Below are 25095 nucleotides of genomic sequence, written 5' to 3'. Positions count from 1 at the left end.
TCTTTTGTCCATTTCTTCACTGGATTATTTGTGTCTTGGGGGTTGAGCTTGAAAAGTTCTTTATAGATTTTGGACACTAACCCTTTATCTAATATGTTGTTTGCAAATATGTTTTCCCATTTTGTCAGTTGCCTTTTAGTTTTGCTGTTTCCTTCCCTGTGCAGAAGCTTTTTATTTTGATGAGGTCCCAATAGTTCATTTTCGCTTTGGTTTCCCTTGCCTCTGGAGACGTGTTCAGTAAGAAGTTGCTGCGGCCAAGGTCAAGGGGGTTTTTGACTGCTTTCTCCTCAAGGATTTTGATGGCTTCTTGTCTTACATTTAGGTCTTTCATCCATTTTGAGTTTACTTTTGTGTATGGTTTAAGAAAGTGCTCCAGGTTCATTTTTCTGCATGCCACTGTCCAGTCTTCCCAGCACCACTTGCTGAACAGACTGTCTTTATTCCATTGGATATTCTTTCCTGCTTTGTCAAAGAGTAGTTGGCCATACATTTGTGGGTCTATTTCTGGGTTCTCTATTCTGTTCCATTGATCTGAGTGTCTGTTCTTGTCCCAACACCATACCATTTTGATGATTACAGCTTTGTAATACAGCTTAAAGTCTGGGATTGTGATGCCTCCTACTTTGGTTTACTTTTTCAAGACTGCTTTGGCTATTCAGGGTCTTTTCTGGTTCCAGACAAATTTTAGGATTGTTTGTTCTAGCTCTGTCAAGAATGTTGGTGTTATTTTGACAGGGGTTTCATTGAATATGTAGATTGCTTTGGGTAGTGTTGACATTTTAACAATATTTGTTCTTCCTACCCAGGAGCATGGAATATTTTTCCTTTTTTGTGTGTCTTCTTCAATTTCTTTCTGTTGCTTAATTATTGGCGTATAGGAATGCAACCAATTTCTGTGCATTGATTTTATATACTGCCACTTTGCTGAATTCATGGATCAGTTCTAGCAGTTTTCTGGTAGAATCTTTTGGGTTTTCCATATAGAGTATCATGTCATCTGCAAAGAGTGAAAGTTTGACCTTCTCATGGCCGATTTGGATGCCTTTTATGTCTCTGTGTTGTCTGGTTGCTGAGGCTAAGACTTCCAATACTATGTTGAATATCAGTAGCAAGAGTAGACATCCCTATCTTGTTCCTGATCTTAGGGGGAAAACTCAGTTTTTCCCCATTGAGGATGATATTAGCATTGGGTCTTTCATATATGGCTTTTATGATCTTGAGGTATGATCCTTCTATCCATACTTTCTTGAGAGTTTTTACCAAGAAAGGATGCTGTATTTTGTCAAATGCTTTTTCTGCATCTACTGAAAGGATCATTTGGTTCATGTTCTTTCTTTTATCGATGTGTTGAATCACATCGATATTTGTCCAGATGGCCAATTTTATGGCATATAATTACTTATAATATTCTCTTATTATTGTTTGTATTTCTACGGTGTTCGTTGTGATCTCTCCTCTTTCATTCTTGGTTTTATTTATTTGGGTTATGTTCCTTTTTCTTTTTGATCAAACTGGCTAGTGGTTTATCAACTGTTAAATCTTTCACTGATTTGTTCTATTTTTTTTTTTTTTTTGGTTTCAATAGCATTGATTTCTGCTCTCATCTTTATTATTTCCGGTCTTCTGCTGGCTTGGGGTTTTATTTGCTGTTCTTTTTCCAGTCTTTTAAGTTGTAAGATTAGTTTGTGTATCTGAGACCTTTCTTCCTTCTTTAGGAAGGCCTGGATTGCTATCTACTTCCCTCTTAGGACCACCTTTGCTGCATCTCAGAGGTCTTGGGCTGTGGTGTTATCATTTTCATTGGCTTTCATGTACTTTTTAATTTTCTCTTTAACTTCTTGCTTAGCCCATTCATTCCTTAGTAGGCTGTTCTTTAGTCTCCAAGGATTTGTTATCTTTCCAATTTTTTTCCTTGTGGTTGATTTCGAGTTTCATAGAATTGCGGTCTGAAAATATGCACAGTATGATCTCAGTTTTTTTGTACTTGTTGAGGGCTGATTTGTGTCCCAGTATGTGATGTATTCTGGAGAACATTCCACGTGCACTGGACAAGAATGTATACTCTGCTGCTTTAGGATGAAATGTTCTGAATGTATCTGTTAAGTCCATCTGGTCCAATGTGTCATTCAAAGCTATTGTTTCCTTGTTGATTTTCTGTTTAGAGGATATGTCCATTGCTATAAGTGGGGTGTTGAAGTCCTCTACTATTATAGTAATATTATTAACGAGTTTATGTTTGTGAGTAATTTATATTTGGGTGCTCTCACATTTGGAGGATAAATGTTTACAATTGTTAGGTCTTCTTGGTGGATAGACTCCTTAATTACGATATAATGCCTTCTTCATCTCTTATTACAGTCTTTATTTTAAAGTCTAGATTGTCTAAGTATGGCTACTCCAGCTTTCTTTTGTCAACCATTAGCATGAGAGACAGTTCTCTATCCCCTTACTTTCAATCTGAAGGTGTCTTTAGGTCTAAAGTGGGTCTCTTACAAACAGCATATAGATGGATCTTATTTTCTTATCCATTCTGTTACCCTAGGTCTTTTGATTGGAGTATTTAATTCATTGACATTTAGAGTGAGTATTGAAAGATATGAATTTATTGCCATTATGTTTCTTGTACAGTTGGAGTTTCTGGTGGTGTTCTCTGGTCCTTTCTAGTCTTTGTTGCTTTTGTTTTGTTTTATTTTTGTATTTTCACCCCCAAGAGAGACCCCTTAAAATTTCTTGCAGGGCTGGTTTAGTGGTCACAGACTCCTTTCCTTTTTGTTTCTCGGGGAAACTTTTAATCTCCCCTTCCAATTTGAATGACAGCCTTGCTGGATAAAGAATTCTTGGCTGCATATTTTTCTGATTCATCTGAATCAGAATCTGAATATATCTGAATATATCCTGCCACTCCTTTCTGGCCTGCCACATTTCTGTGGATAGGTCGACTGCAAACCTGATCTGTCTTCCCTTGTAGGTCAAGGATGTTTTTTCCCTTGCTGCTTTCTTTATTCTTTCCTTGCCTATTTTGTGAATTTGACTATGATATGCCTTGTTGATGGTTGGTTTTTGTTGAATCTTATGGAAGTCCTCTGTTTCTCTGTTTTTTTTAAGTTGCATGTTCCTCCATTGTGAGGATGTATCATGTGAGTTGTTTATAATCTTCTACTATTACAAATAATAATATAATGAATAGCCTCATATACATCACTTTTGTATTTTTTCACTATAACCCTGGATTCAATTTCTAGAAGTGAAATTGCTGGATCAAAAGATAAATGCATATGTAATTTTGCAGATATTGCCAAACCCTCTTCCATAGAGACTGTACTGTCTTGCATTCCCATAGCAACATATATGTGACTATTTTCCCCAAAGCCTTGCTGTTATACAGGCTTCCTAATGTTCAGATGTTGCCAATCTTAATGAAAAATGTTATCATTCAACCCCTAAAATTACTGATGGGGAGCCTGGGTGGCTCAGTCAGTTAAGTGTCCAACTCTTGGTTTTGGCTCAGGTCATGATCTCCCATTTTGTGGGATTGAGCCCCATGTCAGCTGTCAGTGCAGAGCCAGCTTTGGATTCTCTCTCCCTCTTTCTCTGCCCCTTCCTCACTAGCATGCACGTGTGTGCACACATGTGCACAGTCAACTAAAACAACAACAAAAACCCACTTAGAAGCACAATATATATTGTATATATATTTTTTCCCTAGTTTTTCTGTGTATGCACATGCACACACACCCTTCATTTTTTACCCTAGACCATTTGAAAGTCAAACATGACACTTCACCCCTAAAAACTTCAGTATTTCATCTCCTAAGAATAAGGGAAATTCTATAATTACTGAGGACATAGTCATCATAAGCTATAAAACTGTGAAAAGAAAATTCCACATAGAGAGGAAAGTAAATTTTTAAAAGCACTTATATTTTGCCTTGGAATTCTTCTGGATAATAATATTTGGATATTCAGCATTATTTTAAAAAATATTTTTTTAAGTTTGTTTATTTTGTGAGAGCGAGAACATACAAGCAGGGGAAGAATGGAGAGAGAGAGAACCCCAAGCAGGCTCCATACTCTCAACACAGAGCTCCATGCAGAGCTTTAACTCATGAACCCAGAAGTTAGGGCCTGAGCTAAAATCAAGAGTCAGAGGCTTAACTAACTGATCCACCTGGGCACCCCGAATATCCACCATTCTTAAACACAATAATTAGAAAACATGACCCCAGAACAAATGTGAAGTCTGTTAAACTCCAATTCCAAATCTCTATTCCTCATAATACATATTTATAAGGCCACTCTCCCTGAGATTGCAGAATGTTTATCTTTTTACTTATATGAATAAAAAGCACTAACTTAGGAAGGCAAACCCTCTTAGTCTACTATCTGTGCCAGAAGAACCATGCATACTTCAGGATAAGTACATTAATTAAAAAATAAATAACACAAAATCAGATAATCTGCTGGCAAGTAGGAACTAATTATATCAATACAAGAAAAAAAATCACAAAATTAAGATAGTAAGGATAAAATCATTAATACCATCATAGTTTAATATTTTATTTTAATTGAAGAGAAGACATTCCAAATTTTTAAAATCTACTTCTTTTCTTGCTCTACAGCATACATAATATCCATTTCTAATCTTTTATCAGCTTAAAATAAAATGTTAACGCATTTCAAAACTTCCAAAAATTTTAACTGGGGGAGGGCACCAAATCTAACCCTATTCTGTAGAGGACTAAAAAATACTATAAAAAAATAACTTTATCAGTTAGATTCAACTTACCCTTTCTGTCACAGAAAACTGATGGGTGTCTGCTGAAATTTTATATGTATGTAGTTTTGTTGGCACAACTGTAATAAAATATTGGAACATCTGGTTGTCTAGAATAAAAACAAAATTTTTTTCCATCAATCCAATAGCGACAATACTACTGCCAAATACACCCTCCTTCTTTCTATTATATATGCTTAACTTGAAATTTAATGCTACTGATGACAGTGTTTAACAAAAAAAAGTTTTAAACAATCAATGAAAGCTATATACTCATACTTGTAAACGAGTTCTCAGTAAGCATAAAATAGTCATGTATACACATCTATTAGTTGTTTAAAAACATGGGGTGCCTGGGTGTCTCAGTTAGTTAAGGGTCTGACTCATTAATTTCAGGCTCAGGTCATGATCTCACAGTCTTGAGACCAAGTCCCAAGTCAGGATCTGCACTGGGCAAGGAGTCTACCTAAGATTTTCTCTCCCTCTCCTTCTGCCCCTCCCCAACTCACACTCTGTCTCTGTCTCTCAAAATAATGTAAAAAAATGAACTAGTCATTAGATACCTTTTATAACATTATTATCCTTTTATCAAATATGAAAAATAAAAGTAACATTTCTTTATAGTACAGAAACTAATGAGAATAAAACTATAATAGTATAACCACAAGACATATTTTCAGTTTTTATTAATATCTTAAGATATACAAATAAACCAAATTAGCCAGACTTTGGATGCATACAAGGAATGGATACCAAAGGAGGAAGATAACGAACCTACTACCCCATGGTGGTCTAAGGTTATTGCATAATCAAAAGGATCATATTTATATAGTCTTTTTCTTAATAGTTTATTTATTTTTGAGACAGAGAGATAGAGCATGAATGGGGGTGGGACAAAAAGAGAGGGAGACACAGAATCTGAAACAGGCTCCAGGGTCTGAGCTGTCAGCACAGAGCCTGATGAACCCATGAACCGTGAGATCTGACCTGAGCTGAAGTCAGACGCTTAACTGACTGAGCCACCCAGGTGCCCCATATTTACACAGTCTTTAGGCATTTCTAAGTTTAATACAAATCATCAATAGCAGTGTATTACCAATTATTAATTAACCTTAAACAGGTAACAGTTCACATAATACAAAACAGGCTAATTTTCTAGGTCTATAGTGTAGAAAATTTAGAAGTAGATATATCTATCTAGAGTTTCAATTAGATAAGCAATAGGCCCCATTACATTTGACATGAAAACAGATGTACTTCATATCACATGAAAATAACTCTGTATGGAAACTACAGGAATAAAATACACCAGTTTTAAATATATGGTCTGATAAATTTTAACAAATGTCTCTGCCCAACACTGTCAAAATATAAATATTTTTACCACCTCAAAAAGTTCCTCCATTACCCTCTTGCGGTCAGTACCCTGTATTTCTGACCCCAGGCCGACCACTAATCTAGCTTCTGTCATCACAGATTAGTTTTGCCTATTCTAGAATTTCATATGAATGCAAGTATACAGTAAGTACTTTTGTGTGTCTATCTTCTTTTGCTCAATGTTAATGAATTTTTATTTCTATCATTCCAATTTCTCTGTCCCTTATCTCAATGTAATTTAGAACGGGGGGGGGAGCATAAACTGTAGATAGGAGGGAGAGGTTAAGAGTAATGATGTCTTCAAACATGAATATTAACAGGTTTCTGACAAAATAAAGTAAAACCTGTTTCAACTTTGCTTACTTCACCTACCATCTGTATGTACCACTATAACTTTCAAATACATGAACAATGTTTGACTAGTTCTTCTATTATTAATATCAACATAATAGACTGAACATTACAGATAAGATTAGGAAAGAAGACTGTCAACTCTGTCTACCACCAATAGTTGGCTTATTAATTGTGGGTGGTTTTCAGTTTCATCCCTTGATGTAAAATGAATTGCTTCATCTGTGCTCAGTTTTGAGGTGTTCTACAAATAAACTCTACTTTGTTGTAAACAGAGGTAGTGAGCTGGAAGTGCTAAGAGAAAAAGGCATTTAAGTATTACATATTAATGAAAAAAAGATGAAAATGAGAGCAGTGAGACAATAACCTATGCTATAGACATGAGTGGGATAATTACTTGGGGGACAATATGAAGGACAAAGAGAATCTTACTACCTGTGAGGAGTGAAGCACAATGAATATTAACCATAAGGGTCAATGAAATATGACATGAAAAATTAGAAAGCATTTAAGTTGTGGCCAGAGAACTACTAAAGACCTATTTGCCAATGTTAATTCAAGAAAAGGCTATAAATTGGTTAGATAATTTAATGGCTAGGTTTAGGGGTGGGGGTGGGGTGGAGCAGCAGTTGAATGAAGTTTTGTTGCAAGCCACAAATTGTTCCAAATGCTGTGTGTCTGTCCAAATTGGTACAGATTTCACGATGTAAGTAGTAAGTGATCCCCTCAAAACTTCTGGGGAACATCCAAGGAGTGGTTACCTGACACATCACATTTGTAATGCTGATTTTCTTTTTTCTTTTTGGAAAATGAAGCCCAATAGAACATATATTACTAAGGAGAAGTGTGCACCTGCTTTAAAGCTTTGAGTAACCTACTGATACTCATCTGGTAGCATTTTATAACATAACTCTAAAAATCTCTTAGTCTTTGTGGATTTAGGAACAAATAAACTCAAAAAGAGCCTTTGGAAAATTAATGTAGAACTGATTATGTACAAAAATTCAAATTCATTTTAGCATCCTGAAACCAAGTATTAACTAATATGTTTTCAAATGATCCTCTCATAAATAACATTTAGTGTATTTCTGTATACAACAAACATACACATAAGAATGAGATTATATATTGATAATGCTTATAATTCTCAGAATATTTCTAGTCACACATTTCCAAATTTAGTACACTCAAATTTCCTTAAGTGAAGCAGCTCCATACAAACAAAATACTCAGGAATGCAAGTCAGCATTCTAAGTAAAACACCTTTGATGTATCTGACTCTAACACTATGCTACAAGAGTAAAATACTGAAAATAATATTAATAAATCTACTTGAATTAATAAAAAATGAAATCCTTAATTACAGTTTTGCAAAGGCTAGAATTCCTAATAGCATGAACCCTTTGCACATCTTTAAAAGGTCCTATGGGTGGGGCATGTCATACAGGACTATTTCAGTAGAGGAAAGGCAACCAAAAACCTTCAAGAAACACAAGATAGACTGCTTGTTATAAAATTAAGAAAATAATCCATCCATATTTGGATAAACTGATATTTTAAATGGAATAGAAGATTCAAACAGTAATAAAAGGGATCTATGCCATTAATGTACCACTTCTGACTGTGTTAATAACCAAACTATTCTAGAAAAACTCCAAGTTTCTGATGTTTGTAAAATTCCCCAAAGAGGTTTCTAAAATGGTAAATATGCATTTTAGAACTCTGAACCTATACAAAGGAAACATTTCTTCTTATAATGTTGCAACTTTCTTTAGTTCTTATTCTTTCTTTAGTGCCCTATTAGGAGTTATGCCCTATTAGCACATTAACCTTTCCTATATTTAGAGAGCTTTTAAATTCAACTCTTTCTCTTGCCTGTTACTCTAATTTCTTCTTTTGTTATGGTTCATTTTTTAACATTTAAATTTTACCCAATAGTAGGACAAATTCTCTCTTACACACCTTACCACATAAAATTATCAATCACTTAATTCTTATCTATTTATTACAAGGGGCTAAAGAGAATTATTAAAAATATGTTAATATTAAAGTTACAAAAACAATTCCCACATACAAATTCCAATAGTAATTATTAAATACTTACGGTCTACAGCAATTTTTTCAGTTCCATCCAAAGGATTAATAATTCCTGGAACAAGCTCTCCAAAAGACAAATGATCTATTCTGTGAGAAAAGTTGTAAGCTAAGAAGAATAAAACAAAATTAAGTACAGAAATTAAATTATTCAAAACTATATATTACAGATTGGTTCACATTCCTATCTAATCTTAAATAAAAATATCTCAATCTTCAGATATAATAATACAGTATTTAAAACCATATTATTTTGAGAAAATGCGTATCAATATGTGGAATTAAATGTATAATGGTAAGCACATTCTGATAAAATGCTATATCTTAAATTTCATAATTACATACAAATTAACTTCTATGAAATATTACATCTAATCTTGATAATCAAAGATAATAATGAGTCTTTCCTGGCCCATATCTTTATATAGCAATAGGACGTGTTGTTAGAACAAATGGAATGATTTCCATGTAGCCAAATAATGAAACTGATCAGTTATATTTTTAATGCACACCATTGCTACATGTGACAAACTGACTTCTTATGGTATTTGTTACTTGGTTTTGTTCTCTAAGACAGACTTTAAGAACTAAGTTTCATGACAATCGTTACACAAAACTTGAATACTTTATATGTATGCATGTGTCCATTTACATATTGAAATAAACTTCAAATAGATTCCCTTCATTATCCATAAAATTTAGCAGAAATGTGTTCCAAGTAATATAAAGCACACTAAGGCTCTGCTCCCTAACCCCAGCAACTTCTGAGCTATAAATAAATAGAAACACAGGTAATTTAAAGAGAAAATGGATTAGAGTCAATAAATTTAATCATTTATTTTCTCCTTTGGATATTTGTTTTGACAACAGCCCACTTTTAAAATACTCCTTGCATCTGCATTCAAAACAAAACAGAACAAAAACCCCCCACACTACACTGTTTCTCAATGACATCTTCAGGGAAAAAATTTCGGAAACTGCTTACAGTCATGGTTGACAAGTGCTGCCAAGTGTGCATGACCTCGGGGATGTGGAATTGCCCTGAAAGGAAGAAAAAAAGATTAAAGTCATGATATTTAAATATATAACTAAAATCAAAGAGGGGATCTTTCCTAAGTTATACAATTTTCTTACTATATAATAAAAACATGTTCATCCTATGATTTAAGTAGCTAAGTCTACTCATCTCAGCCATGCAATAAACTGGGGGCTGGCAAACTGTTTCTGTGAAGTGCCAGACGGTAAGTATTTTAGGCTTTGTGGGCCAATACGCAACACTTAAAATATATGTAGTTAGTTATACAAGAAGAAAATTTTTCACGAACCTTTCTCAATGATATATTTTTTGAGAGAGAATAAGCAAGCGTGCGTGAATGGGGAGGAAAGGGGTAAGGGATGGAGGGAGGGTGGAGGGGAAGGGAGAGAGAGAGAGACAGAATATGAATGAATAAGAATCTTAAGCAGACCATGCCCTGCATGGAGCCACACATAGCACTTAATCCCATAACCCTGGGATCATGACCTGAGCCAAAATCAAGAACTGGACTCTTAACCAACTGATCCAGCCAGGTGCGCAAACTCAGTAATAACTGAGTACTTTTTTTTGTAGTTCAGGTATTTTTACTGGGAGATAACCTTTCATTAATTAGAATTTAGAGTTAGGGTTCCCTATTTTCAAAATTTATCACAAAGTTTTATTTGTTATGATTATCTATAATGAAATGTTGTATGTTTTATCTTTGAAAATATTAATCCATGAGTATATCTTTTAATGGAATATTCATTGCTTGGACAGAACTCTTTTATGTTCTTTTCTTGGTATTTCCTTCTGTGTTACATAACACAGATTGATCACTTGCAATTTAAGGTGGAATTTCTTTAAGTACACAGTTAAATGGATTTTGAAACATGTAAATTTCCTTTGTACCTGATAACATGTCAGGAACTATAGTTTGAGGTTGGAAAATATATACAAGTATAAGAATGGAGATCTCGTTTCTTGTTTTAACTTTTGACAACGCAGGCTGCCAAAGCATGGGGAGCAAGGAAAACCTCTTAAAATCATTTGATGTTACTTAACATTGAAATAACTTTACCACAATATGAGTTTCATATATAAACAATGCTTTTGCTTATAATTTTAGGCTAACCTCACTGAGAAACATTATCCAATCTGCACAAAACTTAACTTTCAAAGCTATTCAGTGTTCAATAATAATGGTTGACAATAGTTTTCTTATTCAGAAAAATCTCAATCTTGGCCCCGAGCTCCAAAATCACAAAAAAATCTTTACCACTGCTAAGTTGTCAAGCTGTTATGTAGTAGGGCAAGTTGTATAGCTTTTCTTTCTGACAAGTTCATGAAAATGACAATGTTTATGTCCATGAGACCAAATGAAGTTCACCATCAACACTATCAGTTCAATAATACATGCCAGATGCAGATTTTTCTGTGAAGTACTGCAGATGATACAGTGGATAACAACAGGCTTTAAGCACCTTACATTTTCACAGGCTTTGAAAATTTATCCATGTAAGCCTTTTTCTGCTTCATACATATTTACTGCCAGCAACACACTGATGTTCTCTCAATTTCTTTAAAAGTATTTGTCTACAGTTGCTCCACACAGGCTATTCACAGACAGTAATTCGTCAATCACTTGAAACTCACATAACTGACTCCAAAAAAAAAATCAACAAGCAATATTAATAACTCCTGTTCACTCATCAAGAGCTAAGGAAACCCACTCAGTACCACCTGCCATGCTTTTTAACTGACTATTGGCTACTATTCTCAATGTCCTCAGTTGCTAGAGCACTTTTCTCACCAAAAAGCTAACCATCCAAAGCCAGGCTGTTTTCCCCGGGTGCATTTCTTTGGTTGGTGCACACAAACACAATTCTATCAGCCCACCAGTAAGTGGCTTTCCGTCCTTAGCATTAGCTAACCATGAATCACGTGTAAACTTAACTGTGTTTGCAGTCCTCAGTTTCATTTTCTATTCTTACGAAAAAATGCTGCTTGTGTTTAGATAGTCCCATTTTAAATTTTTTAATTTTTTCCAAGAGTTAGTGATGCTGTCATGAGTGCTTAATCTGATAATATGACATGTCCTGTATCCATATAGCATAGCTATAGCGTCATCAGTATGTACATCAGTTATGTAATACACATACTGTACACTAAGGTCAAGTTTGATGAAATAATCCACACTCCACTGTGCCTTAAAAGTATATCTGAAACCCATATTTCTTTTTCTTTTCTGACAGAGTAACACAATTAATAAAGACAATGCTGTGGGACAATACACAGGGCATCTGTAATGCTGTCAGGCTGTAAATGTCAGAACTTGTTCTAATTTGTAGTGCACCCTGAGTAGCAGCACAGGGTGAGGAGTCATGTACAGTCTTTGTCACAATTACTCAGTCCTCATGCTGTAATGTGAAAGTAGCCACATGTAAACAAGTAAGCATGACTGTGTTCCAGTAAGACTTGATTTCTGGACAGTGAAATCTGAATTTCGTATATGTTTCATGTGTTATGACATATAGTTCCATGTGATTTTCAGTGAAGGAAAGATTGTTTTGAAAACTCGAGGGTTGGGAGGAGGCATTTCTGGCTGTCACAATTATGGGGGCGGGGGGAGGAGTCACTATTGGCATTTATTCGACAGCAGCTAGGGAAGTGAGGCATGCTGCAATGGAGGGACAGTCCCCACACAAATACTGCCCCCATCTTGCATGACTTCCAAACACCTTAAGTGGCATTCATGAAGGTGAAAAACGTATGAATAATGATCTGAGTCTAGAACTTAACTCCTTTAGCTACACAAAGTACTTTGTTGTAGTTTCAACATACACTAAATTTCCTAGGAAATGGAGAAAATATTATACTTTGTTTTGTTTGCAGTATTAGAGAATTGTTCCCTATTTCAGAATCAACAGAAATACCATTCATGATACTTCAACGGCCAATACATCTGTTTCATTCTGCATCTACAGCTGATATATACCTAATGATTCTACATGAAAGTGGTAAGCCTCTGCCTATTCCATTAACTTATCTAATGTATTCATGCTCAAACATTGCATATTGAAATACATACTATTATGTTACAAATCATGTTCTTTTTAGTTCTCCTTTATATTACAGTTGAGAATGATATTCTATCTGAGAAAGTAACATGAGATCTTCAAAAAGATCAATATTGAACTTGGTAAAACTAATACCAAAAATTAGGAGCTGATTTATAAGATATCCCAGAGATAAGGATAAGATACAAACCAAATACCTTCCCATCTGGTCTCCCTTATTCATGGCATGAATTATCACATGGAGCGAGAAGTGAAATTTGGAACCAAGGCCATATAATATAGAGGCTCATAAAATATAAGTCAAAGTTACCCTCTTTCTCTTTCAGTTAGTTTGGGTGGAGGATATTGTTTGTATCCATAAGAGCAATAAAATCTTCTAAATTTCTTTGAGCCAACTATTATCTGTTGTCTGCATGATATCAAGAAATTCTAAGGTTCCCAGCTACAGAATCGATCCTGGCAACAGTAAGAAAACAACAAAACATGAATGTCAAGAAGAATGGGACAGAAAGACAAATGTTTGAGCTCATCATTGTAAACACTGAAATAATATTGCATAAAAGACTTTTTCTATTTATCTGTACATATAACAAAAAAAAATCTCTAGTAATGTTTTCTCCTGCTTTATGGCCTTTCCCTCAGTCTGGATGCCCTTTCTGCTTTATATATAAAATTCCTAATCTTTCCACTAGTGTTCAAAGGTTTTTCTCAATAAGACCTCTGCTGATGTGCAGGGTTAAGTCTAATACCCTGTTATATAGTTTCTTATCAGCCATACTTCTGTAGCTTCAAAACAACTATAATTAAATAATTACTAGTGTAATTCACTGTTCAAAGTTTGAATTCTCTCACAGAATGTCAGCATCATAAAGGCAAAACACTTTCTCCCTTAGTATCTAGCATGGCACTGTGCACATAGCAAGTACTCAAAAAATGTCTTTTATAATGAAGGATTGCTCAGCCCTGCAACTCCAGATGGAAGGAAGGAGGGAAGGAAGGATGAGAGGGAGGAAGGTAGAGAGGGAGAGAGTCAGAGAATATATTTATTCAGAACTTTACCAAGTGTTTATATCATATGACAGTATCTATACTGGTGCTGCTCATGAAGGTAGATCATCTGATATTTTTCCTTAACCTCTACATACTTTATCTCTGGCACTACAAATTTCTAATTACATCAAAATAGTTGTCTCAAATTCATCAGGGATTACATTTTGATGACAATCAGTCAGCTGGGCAGCCGACTTCGGCTCAGGTCATAATCTCGAAGTCCATGAGTTCGAGCCCCACATCGGGTTCTGTGCTGGCAGCTCAGAGCCTGGAGCCTGTTTCGGATTCTGAGTACCTCTCTGCCCCTCCCCCACTCAAGCTCTGTCTCCCTCTGTCTCAAAAAAATAAAATAAACATTAAAAAAAAGGAAAAACAAAACAAAAACCTAATGCCATCCAACCACATGAACAAATTTATGAATTGTCTAGGTAAGAGCTTCCTGGCTACTAATACTTGGCAAGTAGATTTTCCTCCATATCCACTTACAGCTCATTTAATTTATAAACTATAATATGACTGTTGTACTTTTGTTTTGAAGTAGTTTTAAAAGTCAGTAGTCTCCCTGGGGCACCTGGGTGGCTCAGTTGGTTGTACATCCGACTTCGGCTCAGGTCATGATCTCAGTTCCTGGATTCGAGCCCCAAGTCACGCTCTGTGCAGTCAGCACAGAGCCCACTTCAGATCCTCTGTCTCCCTCTCTCTGCCCCTCCCTTGCTCACATGCACACACACAAACATGCACTTGATCATGCTCTCTCTCTAAAAAATAAACATTAAAAAATAAATAGGGGCACCTGGGTGGCTCAGTCTGTTGAGTGTCCAACTTGGGCTCAGGACATGATCTCACTGTTCAAACTCCTGAGTTCAAGCCCGTGTTGGGCTCTGTGCTGACAGCTCAGAGCCTAGAGCCTGTTTGAGATTCTGTGTCTCCCTATCTCTGCCCCTCCCACACTTGTGTGTGCGCTCTCTCTTTCTCTCTCTCTCTCTCCCTCTCAAATAAACATTAACGGGGCACCTGGGTGGCTCAGTCTGTTGAGCATCCGACTTCAGCTCAGGTCATAATCTCGCTGTTGGTGGGTTCGAGCCCTGCATCAGGCTCTGTGCTGACAGCTCGGAGCCTGGAGCCTGCTTCAGATTCTGTGTCTCCCTCTCTCTCTGCCCTTCTCCCACTCGTGTGCGTGCGCGTGCATACATGCAGGGACGCTCACGCTCTCACCCTCTCTCTCAAAAATAAATAAATATTAGGCAAACCACAAGAGACTCTTAAATACTGAGAACAAACTGAGGGTTGATGGGGGTGGGGGAGAGGAGAAAATGGGTGATAGGCATGGAGGAGGGCACTTGTTGGGATGAGCACTGGGTGTTATACGGAAACCAACTTGACAATAAACTATAACAAAAAAAATAAACATTAAAAAAATTTTAAATAAATAAAATTTTAAAAATAATAAACATCAGGGCGCCTGAGTGGCTCAGGCAGTTAAGCATCCGACTTCAGCTCAGGTCAGGATCTCACAGTCTGTGAGTTTGAGTCCAGCATCGAGCTCTGTGCTGACAGCTCAGAGCCTGGAGCCTGCTTCAGATTCTGTGTGTGTCTCTCTCTCTGCCCCTCCCCTGCTCATGCTCGGTCTCTCTCTCTCTCTCTCTCTCAAAAATGAATACATGTAAAAAAATTTTTTTTAATAAACATTAAAACTTTTTTAATAAAGAAAGTCAGTAGTCTTCTCTATCCTGAGACTGAAGCCCTGAATGTAAGTCTCAAAACGTCAAAATACAGACACAAAACATTGTAAATAGTCCTTTAGTGGTTATACGTTATTTGGCAAGGAATTTACTTTTAAACCAAGCTGCCAACTTGTCTAAAGTATTTTCAGTAAGTTAAAAGAACATACTTGCCCACAGTTATGTGAAAATTCCCCGCTACTTTATTGACATAGAGATGACCATGAATTCTGCAAGCATCTGGCGGCTGTGATGAATCATCTTCCCTGTTACAACACGAGAGGAAGGGTTACTTATGGCACACTCAACACAGTCACCATCCTGGGGCAGGAGCATTTTGTAGAGGGAAAAAAAATCCCTGGAAATCGATTTTTAGGTAATGTTCTAAATGTCAAAAGTACAACAGCAGTTTTTTGAAGTCTACACATTTATAAAAACTCATATTATCTACAAAGTAGAAAAAATTACATAATTATATATATGCAGTTATATTCATATATATATTATAACTATATTATACATATATATGGTCACACAAGTTATAGTCACACAAATCTAAAATTCCAAGGATTCCATGGTTCTTCATATCTGACCAAAGGACTAAGGCCCATAAGAGAAGAAAGATTAAAAGAATTAGTCCAATAAAAACATACTTTTGTCAGCTGTTGCTGGTACTGTAGGGGACAGAGGAAGATGGAAGTAAGAATGAGGGAAGGCATGCCATCTAAGTTCAAATAGAAAATGACATCTTCTTCCCAAGCAAATGTCAAACCTCTGAACGGTTTTAAATTCAAATGATCATTTTCATGATCACAGCATTTCTAAATATCACCTATTCTAACCTATAAAAGAGAAAAAAGTGAAATAAAAGCAAACTTCCTAACCAAAGTTTCTACATCCTCATGAAATAACCACAAAAGCAATTAACTAGTTCTTAAGACCTAATATAATTTTATATGGAAGTTATGTCATATACACATAAGAGAAAAATTAAATGAAAATGAAATAACATTATTTGTGATAATCCTGATCGTTATCACAGGCTATAAATTTAAGAGTAAAAGAAATCTTCATACAGAATGATTACATCTTGTCTAAGAAATAGGAGATCCAGAGAACTAAACTAATACTAAAACTCAGTCATAGTAAATTGCTAATAAATAGCTGTACATTTAAAAATCATATCTCACCTTGGTGGAAGTGCTGTTGATGCACTTTTAAAAGCACTTTTAAAAATCACATCTTGGAGTGAATGTTCCTCTTGAAGTCTACTCTGAACCAGCTGCAGCAGCCTACAAACAACATCAACAAGCAACGGCTACACAGAGACGCAGGTATACAAGAAAGCCAACACTTTTTTCAAATAGCAATGGTTAGCTGACTTACTTAACCCATATATTTATTATTACAGGACTTTATTCTAAAATAAAGTACCAAATTTTCTTTGACCATTTCCTTAAGAGAAGGAAAAGTGACGTAGGGCAGCTAAAGATCTAACAGCTGAGGTCCACAGCCTATCTGATGGCATTAATAATAGGTGTGCGGTCAGGGTCACGAAGGAGGAGCTTCTGCTCACCTGAGTATCTAAACTCCTCTTTCACGCATGCATGCAGTTATTACAAAATTCTCACCTTCTATCAGGTACTGAATAAAGTATGACAGGTACAAAGAATAAGGCAAGTAGAACAGATTTGGTGAACTTAAGTGGGAAATTCCTGGGTTATAAACCCATACCAAGAGCATCTAATTCTCATTACAAAATAGGCCATAGTGCCACTTAAAATCACCTGGTATCTCTTTTTCCAAAGAAAAATATTATTCTATGACACCATTCTAAACAAAATATATGCTCTACCTATAATTTTTTAAAAGAATATCAGCACATAGGCCTAAAAGACTATAAAACAAAGTATACATTTGAAAACCCATACCTAGATTTTCTTTTTAAATACACCTAGCCCCAGAGAACAAATTAGATGAAGATTTTTTTTAATTTTTTTACAAAATTCTTGTTCACAATAACTTATAAAATTATTTATTCTGAACAACAAAACCAAGGATAACAGGTTTCTACCTCGCTAACACTTCTCCCATTGGGCCATGTTATTTCCTACCATTTTTAGCAATAACTTTGTATCTTTAAATATAATTCTATTTTACCTCCTTTAATTCTACATCTTTAGGTAACTAAAACCCAAAATCATCCGTATTAAAGTTCAAACTCACCAAGTACAAAAATTATACACAGGGACAAATAGACAAAACACAGGATTTTTAGGACACGGAAACTATTCTGTAGATACTATAATGGCAGACATGTCATTACACATTTGTCAAAATTCATAGACTGTACAACAGCAAGAGTGAACCTTAAGTAAACTATGGACTTTGGGTGATAATGATGTATCCATGCAGGTTCACAGATTGTAAGGAATATACCACTGTAGTGTCAGGTATCGATAGTGGTGAAGGCTGTGCATAGGGGGGAGGAATGCGGAAGTGGATATTCAGGAATTCTGTACTTTTCACTCAATTTTGCTGTGAATCTAAAGCTACTCTAAAAGATAAAGTCTTCTTTAAAAAGTTTATCTGGGGCACCTGGGTGGCTCAGTCGTTTGGGCGTCCAACTTTGGCTCAGGTCATGATCTCATGGCTCATGGGATCAAGCCCCGCATCAGGCTCTGTGCTGACAGCTAGCTCAGAGCCTGGAGGCTGCTTCAGATTCTGTCTCTCCCTCTCTCTCTGACCCTCCCCTGCCCACACTGTGTCTCTCTCTCTGTCTCTCAGAAATAAATAAAACATTAAAATTTTTTTAATAAAAAAACTTTATGTAAAACTTGGGAAAATTATAAACAAATAAAGGCACTTACAAAAGGAAGCAAATATAAATTTAATCTTTCACTTCCTACCATAAACTTTTTTAGAAATGCAAGTGAAAGATCAAATATGCACCATTCGCTAAAAACATTGGTAAAATAGGTCTATTTAAAATAACAAGGGGTGCCTGGGTGGCTCAGTCGGTTAAGTATCCGACTTCAGCTCAGGTCATGATCTCACAGTTTGCGGGTTCGAGCCCCACATCAGGCTCTGTGCTGACAGCTAGCTCACAGCCTGGAGCGTGCTTCAGATTCTGTGTCTCCCTCTCTCTCTGCCCCTTCCCCACTCATTCTCTGTCTCTCAAAACTGAATAAATGCTAAAAAAATTTTTAAATAACAAGTCATTTTTACACTGTAAATTTAGTTCAGAATAAAACTTAAATCTAGAACTAAAAAGTACAAATCAAAAAGGCTACGTCTAGGGTTTGAGATTTATTTACTGCTATAGGAGAGAGACTAACTGATATCTTAAATATTTTTAAAAAGCAGAAAACCAACTGAGAGAAAACTTAATCTCTTTTAGCAAAGTTTAAAGGTAAAGAAGCATTTAATATGCAAATTATTCAGGATATTAGTCCCTAGTCCATTGCAGAATATTTGTTTAGAAGCAGAGTTGATAATCTGGGAGGATTCAACAACCAGATCCCATCTTCAGATTTACACATCTCAAGACTTAAAATCTTTAGATCTAACACTACCAGAAATTGAAAGTTTCTTATTTGTTGTGTGTCTTGTATTTCCAGAGTCCAACTTTAATGCTGAGCAGTGGAAAAAGAGATTGATGATAGTAAACTCTGTGTGTGTGCATATCTGTATAACTTTTGCCTCAAAATATATCAATATCCAAGCTTATATTCCATATATGAAGATATATATAAAGAAAACCAACTCTACTATGATGGAAAACAGCCATCATTTTCATAGTCAAAACACAATATCTTGAACACTGAATAAAAGTCCAGATTAAAGGAGGCTTCTCACTTTAATATTTCTGGATTAAAGTAATGTATTTCATCTCTGGATGGCTAGAGCACTTAGAGCACTAGAGGCCAAGAGACAACTACATTTGACTTCAACCTTAATTTTAAAATCTTCCCAAATGAGAGAACTGGAAATTAAAAGAGAAATGCCTTTGAAATGTATGTAGAAAGAAAAAATGGGAAAAAAAAGTTTTTGCAATAATGTTAAATTAGGTAGAGCCTTTGTAAGCATAAGACATAGCCTGGAAACAAAAAAGAAAAAAGAGTACTATATGGGAGCAAGGGTGGAGGAACCATTTATAACAAAGGACTACTTTCTTTAATATACAAGACTATTTAAAATTATTATGGAAAAAACCGACAACCAAGCAAAATGGGCATAGGGCATGAACAAGCAGTTTCACATAAAAAAATACAACAGGAAAAAAATCCATAAAGATATTCAAGTGATTCATGAAGAAATGTGAATTAAATAAAGCATAATACCATTTTTCACCCACAGAATTGGCAAAAAATACCCACTGTTGGCAAGGTTGTATAGAAACAAGTACTCTTCATTCAGTGGCTCACGCCATTCAGTGGCTAAAATGAACAAATCAGGAGACTATAGATGCTGGTGAGGATGTGGAAAAATGGGAACCCTCCAACACTGTTGGTGGGAATGTAAACTGGTGTAGCCCCTCTGGAAAACAGTGTGGAGGATCCTCAAAAAATTAACAGTAGAACTCCCCTATGACCCAGCAATAGCACTGCTAGGAATTTACTCAAGGGATACAGGGTTGCTGATCCATAGGGGGACATATACCCCAATGTTCATAGCAGCACTTTCAACCATAGCCAAATCATGGAAAGAGCCTAAATGTCCATCAACTGACGAATGGATAAGGAAGGTGTGGTATATATATACAATGGAATACTACATGGCAATGAGAAAGAATGAAATCTGGCCACCTGTAGCAATGTGGATGGAACCCAAGGGTGTTATGCTAAGCAAAAATAAGTTAGGCAGAGAAGGACAGATACCATGTTTTCACTCATATGTGGAACAGGAGAAACTTAAGAGAGGACTATGGGGAAGGGGAAAAATAGTTAAGGAGAGGGAGGGAGGCAAACCATAAGAGACTCTTAAATACTGAGAACAAACTGAGGGTTGATGGGGGTGGGGGAAAGGGGAAAATGGGTGATGGGCATGGAGGTGGGCACTTGTTGGGATGAGCACTGGGTGTTATACAGAAACCAACTTGACAATAAACTATAATAAAAAAAAACAAAGAAAGAAATAAGTACTCTCAGTTTTAGAGTGTAAGTAAAGATATTTTGGCATCACTTATCAAAATGTATTTTTCCATAGTTTTGTTGGTATATACTTGACATACCACATTGTATAAGTTTAAGGTGTACAATAAATGATGTGACACACTTCTATTTTGCGAAATGATTACCCTGTAAGTTAACAACCATCATCTCTCAGAGTTAATTTTTTTTCTTTGTGATAAGAACTTATCAATATGCCAATTAAATATCCTCTAAAAGAGAAATTTCATTTCTACGCACACACTCACACATATTCACACCATTATATAAGGAATTAGGTTCAAGAATTTTCATTGAGCATTGTTTCTAATATTAGAATCTTCCAAACAACCTAAATGCCCAGTGATAAGATAAATTAAATAAAAACTATAGTTTATCCATACAACAGAATACTATATGTAGTGAAATGGGAAGATGTCCAAAATACTACACTAGGTAGAAAAAAGCAAGTTCTAGAACAAATGTATGGAAAGATCCCATTTGTATTATGGAAAAAAAAAAAAAAAAGCAAATAGGCAAACATACAGAAAATTATAAATGAACACAAAATTTCCAGACGGCTACACAAGAAATTTAACTCTGGTTCTAACTGCTAGTCCGCAGCACTAAGAATAATGATGAAGAGGCTTCTATTTTTAATTTATACTATTTACTTCATATCCTTTCTATTTAAATTGAATTTTTTTTTTAATTTTTTTTTTAATGTCTTTTATTTATTTCTAGGAGAGAGAGAGAGACAGCGTGAGCAGGGGAGGGTCAGAGAGAGAGGGAGTGACAGACTCTGAAACAGGCTCCAGGCTCGGAGCTGGCAGTCAGCACAGAGCCCGACGCGGGGCTCGAACCCACGAACCGTGAGATCACGACCTAAGCGAAAGTCGGATGCTTAACCGACTAAGCCACCCAGGCGCCCCTAAATTGAATTTTAAATGAGAACATATTGCCTTGAAATTTTTAAAAAATATTTAATAAAATTGTTAGTGAAAACTAAAATGTACTTATGATTCAAAGTACACTAGAGAAAACATTATACAAAGCTCTCCTAAAATTTGACAAAATTTTTGAAATTATAAAGATTAAATACTATATTCTGTTAATATTTCACCCAGAAAAATGTTAATCTATGAATAATTCACAATGGACAAAATAGAGAAAATATGAACTACATTTCATGGACCACAATACTTTAATTATTACCTCTGCCACTCTCTTTGCTGTGGTGAAAGATCAAATATTACCTGAAATAAAGGAAAACATAATCACTAGCACTGTCAATTTCTCTTGGCTTTTATATCATAATTTTTAAAAAAATTTTAAGTAATAGATTCATAGTATTGGTAAACACAAGTATTCATGATTTACATTTAATCTTCTGTAAGTGAAAAAATACAATCTATAATACTCTTACTCAAAACCAATATAAAGAAATTTTACTAATCATAAATATTTACCTGTTATAGTTACCCACATTTATAAGATTGACTACAAACTGATATCTGTCAATATGGACAAAATGGTATTTTAGGACTTAAAATCATTTAAATGATACTTGCATTAAAAATTTTTATAAAAGAAAAAGAAAAACATAAAGTTCAACTATAATATCCAGGCATCCAAAGCCCATATTCTTGCCAGAAAAATACCATGATGAAAGCAACAATTTTGAAACAAGCCACACAAATCTCCCTGTAATTCCCAAATGTATGAATAAAAGAAGGAATAAGTCAAGAAATTGTATTTAAGTACTGTCTTCATCAATTCAAAGTCAGACTAGGTGACTTGTAAAATCAGAGGGAAATATGCAAGCTTTTCATGCTTTGTAACAATATCCATAATTTAACTTTGCAATAAAAAGGCCACTTCTGATTTTTATAGATAGTTCATAACAAAGCATATTGATTCTACTTTTTAAATTTAGGAATATTAGTCATCCCTCAGAATCGGGTCCTAACCTACTACTCTCTTTCTATAAAATTCTCAGTTCTTTAATCAAAGTGGAAGAATCATTCATTCTATCAAACAGCTCTACATCTCTGCCTTTGGTAATTTAATTAAACCAACCTGGAAACAACTCCTGTAACTGTGATCCTCATGGCTATCTAAATCCTACACACCATATCTTCCAGGTTAAACTGCCTCCATTTTTCTGATAACAATGAAATTATCTCTGATCACTCCTCCTGCTGAACTTGTCTACAGCATGCTTCCCACCCTTTTTCCCACCATAGCACACTAAGAAAATGCTAACATCTATAAAACACACGGTGGCAAACAGGAGGCTGCATGCATCTGCTTCCCAGGTACCTTGTAAATAAAACTTCTGAAGGTAGGGACTATGTGATTCTTCTTTTGACTTCCCCAAAGTGCTTAGGGTACTGCTTAGCGTGGGGGTAAAGGAACTGCTGAGCAGCCTACTGCATGCTAGGTACTATGCTACTTAATTCACTAATTTCCTCATTGAACCTTCAGAACAAGCTCTGAATTTGTTATTATTCTTGCCTTGTGTGTGTGTGAAGAAGTTGTTCGACAATTTAAAAATTTTTTCCAAAATCAGAGACCATAAGAGTCTATATATAAACCGAACTCTGTCAGATTCCTTACTTTTCCACCATTTTTTAAATTCTTTTACGTAAAGAAATAGTAATGAAATATGATAGTAAAGAGCAAAGTAGTAACTCTCATAGCATAATGTGTGATCATGAGTTGGAACCTAGTAAAGTTATTAGGTTTTTAATATTCAGAGCACATACTAGGACAGTAAGTATGAAAGCATAAAAACAAGTATAAGTTTTCTCAAATAATTTTACATTGGTAAAATGTAAAGGACATTTTGTAAAGGACAAAGAATAAATACTTACCAGAAATATTGCTGAACATTTTTAAAATTACTAATAAAAACTATACAGTTAAATACTTATAAGTTCATACCTTTCTGGCCAAGTCCTGACTTTTATTTATATGACAGTTAAATTTAATATGGGGGGGGGGAGAGCGAATCTCAAGCAGGCTCCATGCTCACNAAACTATACAGTTAAATACTTATAAGTTCATACCTTTCTGGCCAAGTCCTGACTTTTATTTATATGACAGTTAAATTTAATATGGGGGGTGGGGGAGAGCGAATCTCAAGCAGGCTCCATGCTCAGTGTGGAACGCAACACAGGGCTTGATCCCATGGCCCTGAGAGCCGAAATCAAGAGTATAGTGCTCAACTGACTGCGGCACTCAGGTGCCCCATAATACAGTTAAATTTAAATAAAACTTTCCTATTCCACAAATGACTGAAAGGGATTACAAACTGTTGACAGTGTAATAATCAACAATCTTGTTACAACTGCATAATTCTAACACATTCCTTAGTGCCTAATATCTGACAAGGCACCTATAATTCACATTTTGTGAAACAAAGAAGAAAGGATAAAGTTAATGCTTCTCAGGAGCTTAAAATGTAGCTAGAGAGACAAGCTCTCCAGAGAATATATATAAACAAAATCAGGGACCTAACAATTCTGAAGAAAAACAGAGTAGGAATAAGAGACACCAGAATAAGGAAAGAATGCTAAAGAAAAAGCATAAGTAAAGTTTAAAGGGCAAGTTAAGTCTCCTCATAATCAAATTTTCACAATGTTTGAAAAAAACATAAAATGAAGACACAATCTATATTATCATTTTAAATAATTTTAAATTAGCATCCACATGCTACAAATCATCAAGAAGTTATGCAAGATTGCATACAAGGGAGAAAGGGAAACTAAATTGAGAAGAGAGTCCAATATACAATTTATTTCATGGGACAGAGAAGTTTATATTAGGAAACAAGGAAAGTCCCTAATTCAGAGTAAGAGAGGAAACAGTGATAAAAGATAATAAGACACCCAAGCAAGAAGCAGTCTCCACCCTAGGAGCACTTTCAGGAGTTCAATCAAGTGCCAGAGACCACATGGTGAGGACATTCCAAAGCAGTGTTATTCCTAGCTCATCTGTGGCCTGGACAGTGTTCTAAATTAAGCAAGAATGCTGCCACAGCTGGTTGCTAATGAGGATGGTCACATCAGCTAAAGAAAGGAGGAGTTACCATAGCTCAATTTAGCCTGTTGAAACAAACACAGAAGAGGAAATTTGGCAGTGCCCTGGTGGACCACTCCATCATCCTGGACTGAATACCAGCTTCTTCCTTCCTCTTCAAAAGCATCTGAAGGTCTAACATGATTTAAAAGAAACACAGTATAGGGGTGCCTGGGTGACTAAGTCTCCCTCTCTCTCTGTTCCTCCCCTGCTCGTGCTCTGTCTCTCTCTCCCTCTCTCAAAAATAAATATTTAAAAATAATAATAAAAATAAAAGAAAGTATATCTATATTTATACCCTTTCTTCAAGGCCTGAAAAAAGTGTGTGTTGGAGAAGGGGGTTCAGATAGGAACTGACATAACTCAACAGTCTATTTCAACTCACAATCACTTCAGAGGG

General features: G+C 35.5%; 1 protein-coding gene across 2 annotated transcripts in view; it reads right to left on the bottom strand.

Annotated features, from left to right (window-relative positions):
* ERGIC2 (ERGIC and golgi 2) overlaps positions 1–25095 on the bottom strand; it is a 47744-nt gene that overhangs the window by 5007 nt on the left and 17642 nt on the right. The window contains exons 6-11 of one of the 2 annotated variants that reach the window (XM_077774590.1): positions 21828–21868; positions 16653–16754; positions 15633–15728; positions 9582–9637; positions 8607–8705; positions 4787–4884 (exon numbers count right to left, since the gene is read on the bottom strand). In XM_077774590.1, coding sequence (XP_077630716.1) covers positions 4787–4884; positions 8607–8705; positions 9582–9637; positions 15633–15728; positions 16653–16754; positions 21828–21868 — 492 coding nt within the window. The remainder of the gene's footprint in view (positions 1–4786; positions 4885–8606; positions 8706–9581; positions 9638–15632; positions 15729–16652; positions 16755–21827; positions 21869–25095) is intronic. The other variant, XM_077774591.1, reaches the window with a different exon arrangement.

The sequence above is a fragment of the Crocuta crocuta genome, unplaced genomic scaffold (assembly GCF_008692635.1).
Source record: "Crocuta crocuta isolate KB4526 unplaced genomic scaffold, BGI_CrCroc_1.0 scaffold176, whole genome shotgun sequence".
Lineage (NCBI taxonomy): Eukaryota > Metazoa > Chordata > Mammalia > Carnivora > Hyaenidae > Crocuta > Crocuta crocuta.
The sequence above is the reverse complement of the archived record's forward strand: the minus strand, read 5'-3'. Positions and strand labels throughout refer to the sequence as shown.